The sequence below is a fragment of the Siphateles boraxobius genome, unplaced genomic scaffold, assembly GCF_051911475.1.
Source record: "Siphateles boraxobius isolate OS27281-9 unplaced genomic scaffold, OSU_SipBor_1 73, whole genome shotgun sequence".
Taxonomy (NCBI): domain Eukaryota; kingdom Metazoa; phylum Chordata; class Actinopteri; order Cypriniformes; family Leuciscidae; genus Siphateles; species Siphateles boraxobius.
The window spans coordinates 1,800,001-1,816,995 of NW_027509201.1; the positions used below are offsets into that span (position 1 = coordinate 1,800,001).

A 16,995-nucleotide genomic window follows, 5' to 3' on the forward strand; every position below is an offset into this window, starting at 1 on the left:
CAAAGCAAGTGTCATTAAAAATTTTAAAACAAAAGGTCTGTTGGTTTGAAATAAAACTATAGATCAAGTGTTGATAATGCTTTGAACCAAAGTGTAAGACAAATGTTCGATTTTGAAGTCATTAAAAAATCTACATAATATTTTACAATCATTAGCAAATCTCATTAGCGAAAGGTTTTCTCATAATGGTAAAATGTATTTAATTTTCTGTACAACAAAATACTGCAACAATAAATTCAGTTAAAATAAAGGTAATTAAATATGGGCTAAATTTATTAATTTATATTTTTTTTAGCAGTAAAGCAAAAGTAAAAGTGTTAAAAAGATTCAGTTGAATTCATAATAAAATGTTCTAGATGATATTAGCATTCAATTGCTTTTAGCTTTAACACAATGACATCGCCAGATATTTAATTTTCACACAACATGATGACACTTCATCTTATATCATTATATACACACATTATATCATCGTAAAATATGGCTATCGTTCCCTTACACTTTACAAAATGAGTTCATTTGCATTATGACGTCATATTTTGGGGTCCTTGGTATTAAAACGTCTGAAAACTCCTGTGCTAGTAAAACAAATCCACTAAAAATCCCCAAAAGCAAAAACTACAGCAAAAATCCAGCAGCATTTGAGACACACAGATACAAACACTTAATTGTCATCTAATATAATGACATTCAGACATGTCTCTACTTCCTAACGAGTTTCTGGAGCCACAGTAACCCTGACTGCCTCTACAGGAGCCCGAGGAAGCAGAAGTGTTGTGTTTCGAGTGTGTGTGGTGGATCTCAGCTGCTATCGGAGTGTGTGTTTGCTCTCAGGGAGGAGACGTGACCTTGACTGGATTCCCCACCTCTTTTTCTCACCGGAGAGAAGAAATCCTTGCCAAAACTCACGTCACACTTACGCTTGCTACAAACACTGCACCACGTGGAAGTTGTTAAATCGATGGTATTTGCTTCTGCTGAAGCCGTCAGCCCACATTATTTTCCAAATAATCCTATTTAACACTGGAATTTTTATGGAAAAACTATATTACCCATGATGCTGTACAGAAAATTCTACCAGTCAGAGAGACCAGCAAAACACACAAAGATATCACTTTAGCTCCGCCCACTCCCATGAAGTCGATCTCCCTACACTCTCAAAACATTTAAATAGTGTCAATATATGCATATTTTGCAAAAAACTTACAATATATTGCTTTTACACATATAATCAACATTTTTAAAAGAGTAGTTTTATATTTCTCCATTGTTTTTTATTTCATTATGTTGTTTGCAATGCTTCATGGGATTGTAGTTCATTCCCTCACTAAAGAAGTTTAATACACAGTCTTGCACCTTTGTCTTTTTGTCCGATTTTCAAAAACTTTTTTGCTTCAAATCAAAGTTTGTAGTGTTGTGATTCCCCTTGCAGCGGGTTCATTTGGTTTATGGCTTTAACTCTCTAGACTAAGTAAAACAAACCCCTATGGGCGCACTCAGTGCTTGTCGTATATGACAACTATTCAGTGTTTTCAACCACATCATGTATATTTGTTTGGCCTTGCTTCTTGCGGTCCGAGGCTATTGGCATTATTTCTATTTACCTCCTTCCTCGCCCCTCTCCCAAACCCCAATCTTGATGAAATTAGTTTATTGCTGTTGTTATTATTTATATATTTTGCTATTGTTACATCTGTTACTGATACTTTTCCAGTGATATCTTATTATTTGTTTTTACTATTGGTAAATCTGTTATACTTAACAGCTACTCTCTGGTTTATATGCTTCCATTACCACACTTATATACACTTACATTTACACACACACGTCTGGTTCGCCATCTTTGTGGGGACTTTCCATAGACATAATAGTTTTTATACTGTCCAAACTGTATATTCTGTCCCCTTACACTAAACCTACCCATCACACAACACAACACACATACACACCCGACCCCTAAACCTACACATCACACAACACAACACACATACACACCCGACCCCTAAACCTAAACATCACACACACAACACACATACACACCCGACCCCTAAACCTACCCATCACACAACACAACACACATACACACCCGACCCCTAAACCTACCCATCACACACACAACACACATACACACCCGACCCCTAAACCTACCCATCACACAACACAACACACATACACACCCGACCCCTAAACCTACCCATCACACACACAACACACATACACACCCGACCCCTAAACCTACACATCACACACACAACACACATACACACCCGACCCCTAAACCTACCCATCACACACACAACACACATACACACCCGACCCCTAAACCTACCCATCACACAACACACATACACACCCGACCCCTAAACCTACACATCACACACACAACACACATACACACCCGACCCCTAAACCTACCCATCACACAACACACATACACACCCGACCCCTAAACCTACACATCACACACACAACACACATACACACCCGACCCCTAAACCTACCCATCACACAACACAACACACATACACACCCGACCCCTAAACCTACCCATCACACAACACACATACACACCCGACCCCTAAACCTACCCATCACACACACAACACACATACACACCCGACCCCTAAACCTACACATCACACACACAACACACATACACACCCGACCCCTAAACCTACCCATCACACACACAACACACATACACACCCGACCCCTAAACCTACCCATCACACACACAACACACATACACACCCGACCCCTAAACCTACCCATCACACACACAACACACATACACACCCGACCCCTAAACCTACACATCACACAACACAACACACATACACACCCGACCCCTAAACCTACTCATCACACACACACAACACACACACACACACACACACACACACACACACACACCCGACCCCTAAACCTACCCATCACAAACACAACACACATACACACCCGACCCCTAAACCTACCCATCACACACAACACACATACACACCCGACCCCTAAACCTACCCATCACACACACAACACACATACACACCCGACCCCTAAACCTACCCATCACACACACAACACACATACACACCCGACCCCTAAACCTATCCATCACACAACACAACACACATACACACCCGACCCCTAAACCTACCCATCACACACACAACACACATACACACCCGACCCCTAAACCTACCCATCACACACACAACACACATACACACCCGACCCCTAAACCTACTCATCACACACACAACACACACCCGACCCATAAACCTACCCATCACACACAACACACACATACACACCCGACCCCTAAACCTACCCATCACACACAACACACACAGACACACGACCCCTAAACCAACTCATCACACACACAACACACCCGACCCCTAAACCTACCCATCACACACAACACACACACACAACACACACACACACACACACACACACACCACACCCCTAAACCTACCCATCACACACACAACACACACACCAGACCCCTAAACCTACCCATCACACACACAACACACCCGACCCCTAAACCTACCCATCACACAACACACATACACACCCGATCCCTAAACTTACCCATCACACAACACACCTACACACCCGACCCCTAAACCTACCCATCACACAACACACATACACACCCGACCCCTAAACTTACCCATCACACAACACACATACACACCCGACCCCTAAACCTACCCATCACACAACACAACACACATACACACCCGACCCCTAAACTTACCCATCACACAACACACATACACACCCGACCCCTAAACCTACCCATCACACACAACACACATACACACCCGACCACTAAACTTACCCATCACACAACACAACACACATACACACCCGACCCCTAAACTTACCCATCACACAACACACATACACACCCGACCCCTAAACCTACCCATCACACAACACAACACACATACACACCCGACCCCTAAACTTACCCATCACACAACACACATACACACCCGACCCCTAAACCTACCCATCACACAACACAAAACACATACACACCCGACCCCTGAACCTACCCATCACACAACACAACACACATACACACCCGACCCCTAAACTTACCCATCACACAACACACATACACACCCGACCCCTAAACCTACCCATCACACACACATACACACCCGACCCCTAAACCTACCCATCACACAACACACATACACACCCGACCCCTAAACCTACCCATCACACAACACACATACACACCCGACCACCAAAAACCTACCCATCACACAACACAACACACATACACACCCGACCCCTAAACCTACCCATCACACACACAACACACATACACACCCGACCCCTAAAGCTACCCATCACACACACAACACGCATACACACCCGACCCCTAAACCTACCCATCACACACACAACACACATACACACCCGACCCCTAAACCTACCCATCACACACACATACACACCCGACCCCTAAACCTACCCATCACACAACACAACACACATACACACCCGACCCCTAAACCTACCCATCACACAACAAACATACACCGACCCCTAAACCTACCCATCACACACACAACACACATACACACCCGACCCCTAAACCTACCCATCACACAACACACATACACACCCGACCCCTAAACCTACCCATCACACACACAACACACATACACACCCGACCCCTAAACCTACACATCACACACACAACACACATACACACCCGACCCCTAAACCTACCCATCACACACACAACACACATACACACCCGACCCCTAAACCTACTCATCACACACACAACACACACACACACCCGACCCATAAACCTACCCATCACACAACACACATACACACCCGACCCCTAAACCTACCCATCACAAAACACAACACACATACACACCGACCCCTAAACCTACCCATCACACACACAACACACATATACACTAGTGCTGCCACTAACGACTAATTTTCTAACGACTAATCTTTCGACTAATTTTTCGATTAGTCGACTAATCTAAACGACTAATTTTTTTTAAAAAATCAAGTGTTTGTTATTTCATTGTGTCCATTTAATTTTGAACTCAACTGAAGGGCCAAAACATAAAATGTCACCTGTTCAAAAACATTAAGTATTAACAATCAAAGCATTAACTATCTGCATTTCCATTATGCTATACCATATTAGTCAGAGTCCTAATCTAATCCTCTATTAACAAACATGTATGTATTAATTAAATTAGCTCTTTGTTCATCTATGCTGTTAAATAAATTTTTATTAGCTTACTGTAAATTTTTTATGTACATTTCTGAAATGCATAACTGATAACATCACTCTGAATTGTAAAGTAGATGCAATACATGCATTTTCTGATATTGTGAACAGCGCTACACAAATAAATTGGAATTGAAAGAGTCTAGCCCACTACGCATAGCTCTGCCTAATAATGAGTCGCGCTGAAAGCAGGCTGGCAGATATGCAGCTCGCGTTTACACTTGCGTGCATGGCGGGCCCGTGCCGCGGTTTGCGTGAATGTGAAAATAACACGGACTCAGGTGCGCACTTGTTCAGGAAGTAAAGTAACCTGCGCATGCGTTTTAGCTTATTATGATGTATTTAGTTAAAAAAACATATGTAAGGGATGATAGTGTTGATGATTTACCTTGGATACGAGCGAGAGTGAGCCTGCAGTGTATTCGTGCTTTGCGCGTGGAATCAGGGCAACACATTTGGAAATCCATTGTCTCCTCAAAAGAGTCCGTTTGAAAAACACAATACTGACCCGCGTTCTGTTTTCTATCATGCGCCGTGCACGTTTGCGATGGCATAATATGCACGCAAACGCACCAGTGTTCGATAGAATTAAGTTGAGTGTGAAACAGACCAACGCTGCGGGGGGCGCCGGGAACAATCGCGCTCGGACCGCAGCAAACGAGCCCACTTTGAAAGCACCGTCACCTGCCTCCGCAATTTTTCATATCAAAGCAGTGAAGGCGGGGCGGGAACGTGAAGGAAGAGGATAGCAGATTAACCAGCAGGCCGCGCACGGCGCACAGACTGCTGTGTGGAGGTGAATTAAAGTCAGCCGTTTGAGACGGGAGACCAAAAATAAATAGGCGGTCAATAGTAAAACGACACGTCGACTAAAAAAATTGCCGTCGACTCATTTGCATGGTCGATTACGTCGACTAAGTCGACTAATCGCGGCAGCACTAATACACACCCGACCCCTAAACCTACCCATCACACAACACACATACACACCGACCCCTAAACCTACCCATCACACACACAACACACATACACACCGACCCCTAAACCTACCCATCACACAACACACACACACACCCGACCCCTAAACCTACCCATCACACAACACACATACACACCGACCCCTAAACCTACCCATCACACACACAACACACATACACACCGACCCCTAAACCTACCCATCACACAACACACATACACACCCGACCCCTAAACCTACCCATCACACAACACACATACACACCGACCCCTAAACCTACCCATCACACACACAACACACCGACCCCTAAACCTACACATCACACAACACAACACACATACACACCGACCCCTAAACCTACCCATCACACACACAACACACATACACACCCGACCCCTAAACCTACCCATCACAAACAACACACATACACACCCGACCCCTAAACCTACCCATCACACACACAACACACATACACACCCGACCCCTAAACCTACCCATCACACACACAACACACATACACACCGACCCTTAAACCTACCCATCACACACACAACACAAAAACACACCCGACCCCTAAACCTACCCATCACAAACAACACACATACACACCCGACCCCTAAACCTACCCATCACACACACAACACACATACACACCCGACCCCTAAACCTACCCATCACACACACAACACACATACACACCCGACCCCTAAACCTACCCATCACACACACACAACACACATACACACCCGACCCCTAAACCTACCCATCACACAACACAACAAACATACACACCCGACCACTAAACCTACCCATCACACACACAACACACATACACACCGACCCCTAAACTTACCCATCACACACAACACACCCGACCCCTAAACCTACCCATCACACACACAACACACATACACACCTGACCCCTAAACCTACCCATCACACACACAACACACGTACACACGTACACACCCGACCCCTAAACCTACCCATCACACACAACACACGTACAAACCCGACCCCTAAACCTACCCATCACACACACAACACACATACACACCCGACCCCTAAACCTACCCATCACACACACAACACACATACACACCCGACCCCTAAACCTACCCATCACACACATACACACCGACCCCTAAACCTACCCATCACACACACAACACACATACACACCCGACCCCTAAACCTACTCATCACACACACAACACACATACACACCCGACCCCTAAACCTACTCATCACACACACAACACACATACACACCCGACCCCTAAACCTACCCATCACACACACAACACACGTACACACCCGACCCCTAAACCTACCCATAACACACAACACACGTACACACCCGACCCCTAAACCTACCCATCACACACACAACACACATACACACCCGACCCCTAAACCTACCCATCACACACACACAACACACATACACACCGACCCCTAAACCTACCCATCACACACACAACACACATACACACCCGACCCCTAAACCTACCCATCACACACACAACACACATACACACCCGACCCCTAAACCTATCCATCACACAACACAACACACATACACACCCGACCCCTAAACCTACCCATCACACAACACACATACACACCCGACCCCTAAACCTACCCATCACACACACAACACACATACACACCGACCCCTAAACCTACCCATCACACACACAACACACATACACACCCGACCCCTAAACCTACCCATCACACAACACACATACACACCCGACCCCTAAACCTACCCATCACACACACAACACACATACACACCGACCCCTAAACCTATCCATCACACAACACAACACACATACACACCCGACCCCTAAACCTACCCATCACACAACACACATACACACCCGACCCCTAAACCTACCCATCACACACACAACACACATACACACCGACCCCTAAACCTACCCATCACACACACAACACACATACACACCCGACCCCTAAACCTACCCATCACACAACACACATACACACCCGACCCCTAAACCTACCCATCACACAAAACTTACTGCATTTTTACATTTTCAAAAAAACTCATTCTGTATGATTTATACGCTTTTGTACCCATTGGGATCCGCTGGTCCCAACAATGTAATATAAACCAACACAAACATACACAGACACGCGCACAAACACACACGCACACACGAGTTATCAGAATTGACTTTTGTGGGTTGTTTGTTTGTCTGCCTGCCTGTTTATTTTATATATTAGCACATGTACTACATAGTGTCACAATTGAATTTAAATAAATAAATTCAACAAAAACCACAACTAACTAGTTAGCTTTGCGATGCTCACCTTCCCAAGGCTCCTCTCCACCTTGCGGAAGCACTTGTTGAGGGAGAGGTTGTGCCGCACCGAGTTCTTCCAGCCAGTGGGGGCGCTGGAGAAATAAGGGAAGTGCTCCAGGATCCAGCCGTAGATGTCCTTCACCGGCAGAGACTTGCTGGGAGACTGCTCGATGGCCATGTATATGAGCAGGGAGAAGGAGAACGGTGGCTTGGACTTCATGGCCTCTCCCCCGAGCGAAGCCGTCGAGGAGCTGACGGATCGGCCGTGGTTCCCCTCGATGTCGAACAGTGGACTCGGGCTCGGCTGGGCCTCGGCGCCTCCCAGCGTGAAGTTCTGGAGCAGGTTCTCGTGGAGCCAGTTGAGGTTGGTGAGTTCTTCGTCTCCTGAGCTGGAGCTGCGGTCCACGCTGGTGGCGAGAGGACTGGCGGCACACTCAGCTTCAGGCAACGTCCCACAAACCCCGCGCAGGCCCGTCCGCTCCCCCGAAACACCCGGGGATTCTGCTTTCTTATCCGGCGACATCCCGATGATTGGACCCATTAAATCAAGGACGTCTGCTGAGAAGAGGAATAAATAAGTGAGATAAAGGAATGTGGCAACACAAAAAAGGTAATCTGATAGAAAAATCATTTAAACCTATTAGAAAATACAGAACGGATGAAGTGAATGAATCAGAATTAAAACCACAATTTTAAAGTGTCTGAAGATTATAAGGTCATAAAACACAAACTGGATAAAATGTATGTACAACCATATGACCAGATGCTGTATGTAAATTGTCCACATGCCCATAGATATGGTTATTAATATAGTTTTCTGTGCTTTGTTTTAGCATGTTTTGTTTGAAATAACTAAAATGTTTAATAAAAAGAATATAAAAAATTAATAAAACAACAGTTGCAGTGCAAACACAAAAAATAGTGATTGTGAAGAAAATTATTAATCTGTTTAGTGCAATCCCAAATATTGCAACTATGCGATTGATCAAACTATTTATGCACAATACATCTCTGCTATATTGATTATTGGCCAATACCAGTGTGTTTTTCTCTCTAATTTTATTAGTGCAAGTTAATATTGAATATTTAATTGTGCATGCTAATTTCCATCTATTTTTAGATGACCTTCTTTGCCATCATCAAGAACGTGCATGAAGTTGCTTAAACTTTAACACTAATAAATTAGTAACTGTTAAATGCCAATTTAAATGAACAAATTAGCACAATTAAATTCAATATATTTAGCAATAAATATCCATATTTTATACTTTCAAATATGTATATACTTTCAAATATTTGTGCATAATAATATTCTAATGACTAATATTTCATTATTATTAATATTTTATTTTTATTATTTTTTTTACACAAAAAAGTACTGGCCATTACATGAAAATAATTATTAGCTTATCGGTATCAGATTTAGGATCACATTTTAAGATCAGTGCATCAGATCAAACTCATGCAAACAGTGATAAACCAATTCAAGTACGAACAAAAAATAGGAATGGGAAGAAAACTCTTTTCACAATTATATGAAGACTATCCAAAACAAATAACATTACTGGTGAAGAGAACTGATCAATCTCATGGCAGATTGTTGTCAGACTCATGGCAAACTAATGATTTGCCATTGATCATTAGTTAATTCAACCTTTTTCACAACCATTTTTTAAGCTCTGAGCTACATTCTCTACTCTAATCTCCCTCGTTCCCATCCAATAATCTCTTTTCTTTCTGAGAAATGCCTCTGAGAACGCCTCATCTGCTGGTATTTCTCGCAGTCATTCAGCGATCGCAGTGAAGGAGCTCTTGTGTCTGAGGGTTTTTGAGGTTTCTTGAGTGTGTCTGAGATGACCCGGTCTCATTCTCATCACCGCCCACCTCCTTACGCAGCCGCTAGTTATCCATCCACCAGAGGAACCATCCACGCCACTGGCTGAGGAGGGAATCGGCTGCTCACTACCAGTGGAGAAACACACCAGAGAGCAGTGCGTCTCCGCTCATCCATTATCGAGGAAAGAGAGGTGACAGTGTTGCTTTGGCAACCTATTGCCTATAAAAGCAGAAGAGCATCGCTGCCGGATATTTGCATTTGTATGAAACAGTTCAGTGGGAATTTTGTTGTAATCACTATCCATCAGGTTTGGATTGCAATGGTGTGGATGTTTCAGAGTAATATTCTTAATTATTCTTATTACTACACACACACACTATATATATATATATATATATATATATATATATATATATATATATATATATATATATATATATATATAAATATATATATATATATATATATATATATAAATAAACAAATTAAAACAAAAACAAATTAATAAAATATAAAATAATACAACTAGAAAATATGTACATAAAAATACAAAATTTAAACTTTAAAAAACTAAATAATAAAATAAACAAAAATAACTAAATTTAAACAAAAAATAAGAAATAAATATAAAAAAATAATAAAATAAAATAAAATATACAAATGAATATTAAAAAATAAATAAAATAAATAATTTTAAAAATGCCATCAAATGGTTCTACATTTCATGATATTGTTTCAGAGTATTATTCTTAATTATACGCCAAAACCTAAAATAAATAAAAATAAATAATATAAAATAATAATAATTAATAAACATTAAAAAAACATCATTTAACATTTTGAAAAACAAAAGCAAAAATAAATAAATAAAATTCATCGTATATGAATAAATAAATAAAATTCATCGAATTAACTAATGATTTGCCATTGATCATTAGTTAATTCAACCTTTTTCACAACCATTTTTTAAGCTCTGAGCTACATTCTCTACTCTAATCTCCCTCGTTCCCATCCAATAATCTCTTTTCTTTCTGAGAAATGCCTCTGAGAACGCCTCATCTGCTGGTATTTCTCGCAGTCATTCAGCGATCGCAGTGAAGGAGCTCTTGTGTCTGAGGGTTTTTGAGGTTTCTTGAGTGTGTCTGAGATGACCCGGTCTCATTCTCATCACCGCCCACCTCCTTACGCAGCCGCTAGTTATCCATCCACCAGAGGAACCATCCACGCCACTGGCTGAGGAGGGAATCGGCTGCTCACTACCAGTGGAGAAACACACCAGAGAGCAGTGCGTCTCCGCTCATCCATTATCGAGGAAAGAGAGGTGACAGTGTTGCTTTGGCAACCTATTGCCTATAAAAGCAGAAGAGCATCGCTGCCGGATATTTGCATTTGTATGAAACAGTTCAGTGGGAATTTTGTTGTAATCACTATCCATCAGGTTTGGATTGCAATGGTGTGGATGTTTCAGAGTAATATTCTTAATTATTCTTATTACTACACACACACTATATATATATATATATATATATATATATATATATATATATATATATATATATATATATATAAATATATATATATATATATATATATAAATAAACAAATTAAAACAAAAACAAATTAATAAAATATAAAATAATACAACTAGAAAATATGTACATAAAAATACAAAATTTAAACTTTAAAAAACTAAATAATAAAATAAACAAAAATAACTAAATTTAAACAAAAAATAAGAAATAAATATAAAAAAATAATAAAATAAAATAAAATATACAAATGAATATTAAAAAATAAATAAAATAAATAATTTTAAAAATGCCATCAAATGGTTCTACATTTCATGATATTGTTTCAGAGTATTATTCTTAATTATACGCCAAAACCTAAAATAAATAAAAATAAATAATATAAAATAATAATAATTAATAAACATTAAAAAAACATCATTTAACATTTTGAAAAACAAAAGCAAAAATAAATAAATAAAATTCATCTGATCTGGCTTTAGAGCATCCACACAAATGTGATCCAGATCAGATTAATTTTATTTATTTATTTATTTATTTTGCTTTTGTTTTATTCACTCATTTTATTTTTATTTGTATATTTTATTTTAGGATATATTTTATTATTATTTTTCAAAATGTTAAAAGTTGTATTTTTTATATGTTTATTAATTATTTTATGTAACAATTCATTATTTATTTTTATTTGAATTTATTTTAGGTTTTGGCGCACAATTAATAATGAAACACTGAAACAATAGCATGAAGCGTGAAGCCATATGACGGCATTAACAGAGCATCATCTGTAGTTGTGCTCCAACAGTTGCACACCATTAAGTTGAACTGCACAAAACAAATATATTAATGTAAAAGGGACAGATGAGCCCCAGCCGTGGCATTACAGCAGAAAGCGGGTCAATGGCGTCAAGCGAATTGGCAAATCCCTATCGTCTAGTCACACCATGCTCAAATCCGTGCCCCGACGTCACCATGACAACCGCTCTGTCAGTTCAATTAGGAGGGCGGATTAGACACTGGATTGAATAAGAGCAGGGAAAGTCCATCCAGTTAAGCCATCACTCTCGTGTGGATCATACACACGCCACTCGTACACTGACACCAGACGGTGTGGGGTGTGTGTGGGGCGTAGATCTCTCTGAGGAGGAGGTTTTACCAGTGTTTTTAATGCTGAACTAGGTCAGACAGGACCAGTCTGGTACGGGTCATGAATAAAACAACAACTTCAGAAGTTTTTACAGAAACACGCAACACTGTTAAGCCCCGTTCACACTGCCAGCGACTTTGTCGCTGTATGTCGCTCGGCTCTGTACTGTGAAGTCGCTTGTGGGCGTCCGTAGTGCTGTCGCTCTGATATTATTGGTAGACTGCACGTCTGGCCATATCTATACAAAATACCATCACAAGTGATATATACAACTATACGATTTTAATTTGACTATGAATTAGGCTCAAAAGAAACAGTATATGCTGTTATATGCTGGGAGAGTGTTTTTATGTTACCACAACAGTGTTCAGTAGATTAAATAATTTACTAGATTAACGATCAATCAATCAACAAATAAAACTCACTCATACTGTCATAAATTACTAAAACGTCATTTGAATTTGACACATAATCAATTTTCTTGTCCCTAATTGACAACATAATGCAGGGGAAACTGTAAAATGAACTGCAGCAGTGCTAAACTTGCATCATAGAACTACACTACTCGAACTATAAATGTATGAATTAAACTCACTGAGACTGTCGACAGTTTCTTTTCCATGCATCATTTTATTATATCCATATATGTGGTACAGTCAAATGATATGAAACACTGAAATCGTCCTCGAACTGTTCTGTCTTGCCTGCACTCGAGACGGTGACGTGAGCTCCACTGAAAGGCTTCTTTCCTATTGGTTGTCGCTCGCGAAAATCGCTTCACATTTGCATAAAGTTGAAATTTCTCAACTTTTGTCGCTTGTCTCTTGTCGCTTGACACGCCCACATTCTGTCGCCAACGGTCAATGTCGCTCGTGTCGCCGGAAGTCGCCAGCGCTCCATTGAAATGAATGGGATCATGTCGCTTTGTCGCTGCGTGTCGCTGGCGGTGTGAACGGGGCTTTTGGTTAGTTTCAGATGCTTAATACTAGAAGAGACTTTCCAATCACAGTGTGTTTCACTCATTTGCAATGATGTACGATCAAACTGCTAGTACTATTTTGCACTCAATGCACAATACATTTTCTGTATGCATGAAATACCTGGATGAATTTTTGTCTAGAGTATATGTGCGGTATAGAAAAAAGAGCGAATTGCATCCCACAATGCAACTGCTAAATTTGACCTTATATTTCAAGTGTGACAAACAAAACATATTTTTGTGACTCGTTATTTGCCAAAAGAGATCAAAAGGCTGTAATAAACGGAGAGAAAAAGCATCTTTCTATTGCATTTTTCCTTGCGAGCTACACACACACAAAAATATACATAACGACCCAGAGCTGGTTATTTTTAGTGAATCAAAAACACGGTAATCGATTCCAATTCAAGAACAAATGACTCGTAGGATTTGTTTCTTGCAGTTAATCGTTCAACAAGACATTGTGTGCATCTGAAAATCACACGTCTATACTATATAGTAGCCGATAAACAGTATATGCAAGTATAATTATTCGCGTAAACATTGTCAGAACGTAAACAGTTGAGAAAAAAATGGGATGTGTATCATTATATTGGGTCCGTGCATGAGGTCTTAAAGTGACAGTAGCCTATTAAAATCTGCTGCTGTCTGTCATTAACGTTATTCAAACAACAAAAGACAGCTTTAACAAAAATTTATCTATATTTACTTCATACAATGAACATTATAGTGTTATTTTGCCTTTAATGATTACATTTCAATACTACTCCAAGACCTCACTTTATTTGTCACATTGTATTTATCTATGCTTGTAATTTGTGTATTAGTTCTAATTTTATTAGTGACTGTTCACTTGTCTTAAATAATCTTTAATTATAAAAATTTAGATTTTTGCTGTGGTATCCAAGTACTTACAGTGGGCTTTAAGTAATAAATGAAAAGCAAACATTACAATTCTGTAGGAAACACTGCAGTATATACTATGCATTTGCATTAACTAACTGTATTTTTCTTTGTACATTTCTGAAATGCACTTTCTGTAAAGCTGCTTTGAAACAATATTGTGAAGAGCGCTATACAAATAAATTTGATTTGAATTGAATTGAGTAGCACACTATTATTCCAGCCTATATGTGAGAGCAAAATAAGTTTCTTTGGGAGAAAAACAAAAAAATTGATATTACAATTCCTTGTTTTACCAAAAACTGGTAAACTTGAGCACTTGGAGCATCAGAGGAACATCAGGTCCAGAGAAGACCAACAGCTGAAGGAACAGACAGACTCAGACGGGGCAGCATTTCAACCCTGGTCAAAGGAGAACACGTCCCTCGGAGAGAAGAACATGGAGAGGCAACTGGAAAAGAGCTAGCGGAGAATGAGTGAGCAAATGAAAGGTTGAGAGGAGCGCCATGGAAACAGTAAAATTAATAAATAAGTCATAAGCAGTGCATGATGAATCATAACTCTCAGGAAAGTGGAGTTATCAGACATGTCAGGCAGCAACAGAACTGCCCGATTGCGTTAAAGCAAAGCTTCTCCCCAAAGCCCAAAACTCACTCAGAAATCTTCCTTCAGAAGGTTTGAGAAAGTCAGAGCCAGGGCACAAAAATAAAAAAATAAAAAGTATGTTCTGAGATGCACATCAAAAATTCTCAAAACGAAGCTTAAAATAAATCAAATAAAACAAAAAATACAAAATGTAAATAAAACAAAAATAATAGCTTTTAAAATTAAACAAAAAAGGAAAAATCAAAACAACAAAAATACAAAATTTAAATAAAATAATTTAAAAAAGAAACAAATACTATAAAACAATTCATAAATAATAAAACCAAAAAAATATAATTATTAATTATAGCATTACAAATGATTAAAAATATTAAAAAATGAACAATAAAAAACAAAATATATATATATATATATATATATATATATATATAATATATATATAATATATATATATATATATATATATATATATATAATATATATATATATATATATATATATATATATATATATATATATATATAAAAATAATAAAAAAAAAATATATATATATATAACTAAAACAGAACATTGAAAAATGCAATGCTCAGAGTCTGTGTGTGTGGCACGTTCACCTTTTGGAAATGCAGACAGTCAAGCATGCATAACGGTTTGTTTTACTAGACATGTTGATGAGACTCGTTGCCTTTACTGTGTTGTAATCGTCTAAGCACCCTTAACTCGCCAGTGTCATTACCATACACACAAGGCTGCTCCTGTTAACCCATTAACTTCAATCGCGCTCCGCTCTATAGCCTCTGGGTAGTTCATTAACCCCCATTAGCAACACAAACTCTGACCTGAACCGAGCAGCGTAGCCCTAATACTCCCAGGTGCTGCTGGGAAGTAGCATGGGAGCCGGTGGCCCATAAAAGCACAACACACTTACTTTACAATTTGAGACGGCCACTACATTTGAGCACCGCCGTCGAGCAACCAGGGGAAGTGGTTTTTATGTCATTAGCTCATAGTCGATTATCATTGCCGTTGTGATTATCATAATTATCTGTGCTCTTATCAAACGGCATCAAAGCGGCGGCCGGTAATGACACACTTGTGAGGGAGGGAGAGCGAGCGCTAATGAGGGATGGTTGTAGTGGGGAAGACGACACCAGGGCCTGATCACAGAGATGCCACCGGCTTATCTGCAAGTTAAAATTCCCATTCAATGCCAAGCCTTTCATTCAGAGAGAGGGAGGCAGGTGCCAGACACGGCTTCCTTTCAATCTCTTCCAGCCTTAAAGCGGCAGCTTCTTTTCTGCAATGATTATTTTCAGCAAAATCTTAAAAATGCATTTAGTTTTCCAAGTGATGTCATGGAAGAACCATTTTTGGTTCCTTAAAGAACCTTTC

At 39.9% G+C, this 16,995-nt stretch overlaps 1 protein-coding gene and 1 long non-coding RNA gene across 8 annotated transcripts in view; both read right to left on the minus strand.

The window, feature by feature from the left end:
* The window catches only part of foxn2a (forkhead box N2a), a 69,905-nt gene that overhangs the window by 17,249 nt on the left and 35,661 nt on the right, over positions 1-16,995 (minus strand). For 4 of the 7 annotated variants that reach the window (XM_077217394.1, XM_077217396.1, XM_077217391.1 and 1 more), the window contains one exon: positions 8,613-9,163. In XM_077217394.1, the coding sequence (XP_077073509.1) occupies positions 8,613-9,146 (534 nt within the window). In that variant the 5' untranslated portion in view covers positions 9,147-9,163. Of the gene's footprint in view, positions 1-8,612; positions 9,164-15,293; positions 15,460-16,995 lie in introns of those variants that run through there. The other 3 variants (XM_077217395.1, XM_077217392.1, XM_077217397.1) reach the window with 2 other exon arrangements.
* LOC143724405 (uncharacterized) lies at positions 1,773-8,386 on the minus strand. Its single transcript, XR_013197362.1, has 7 exons — positions 8,291-8,386; positions 6,579-6,617; positions 6,253-6,542; positions 3,105-3,150; positions 2,498-2,543; positions 2,145-2,190; positions 1,773-2,099 (listed from the first exon to the last, which is right to left on the minus strand). It is a non-coding gene; the product is annotated as an uncharacterized LOC143724405 (long non-coding RNA).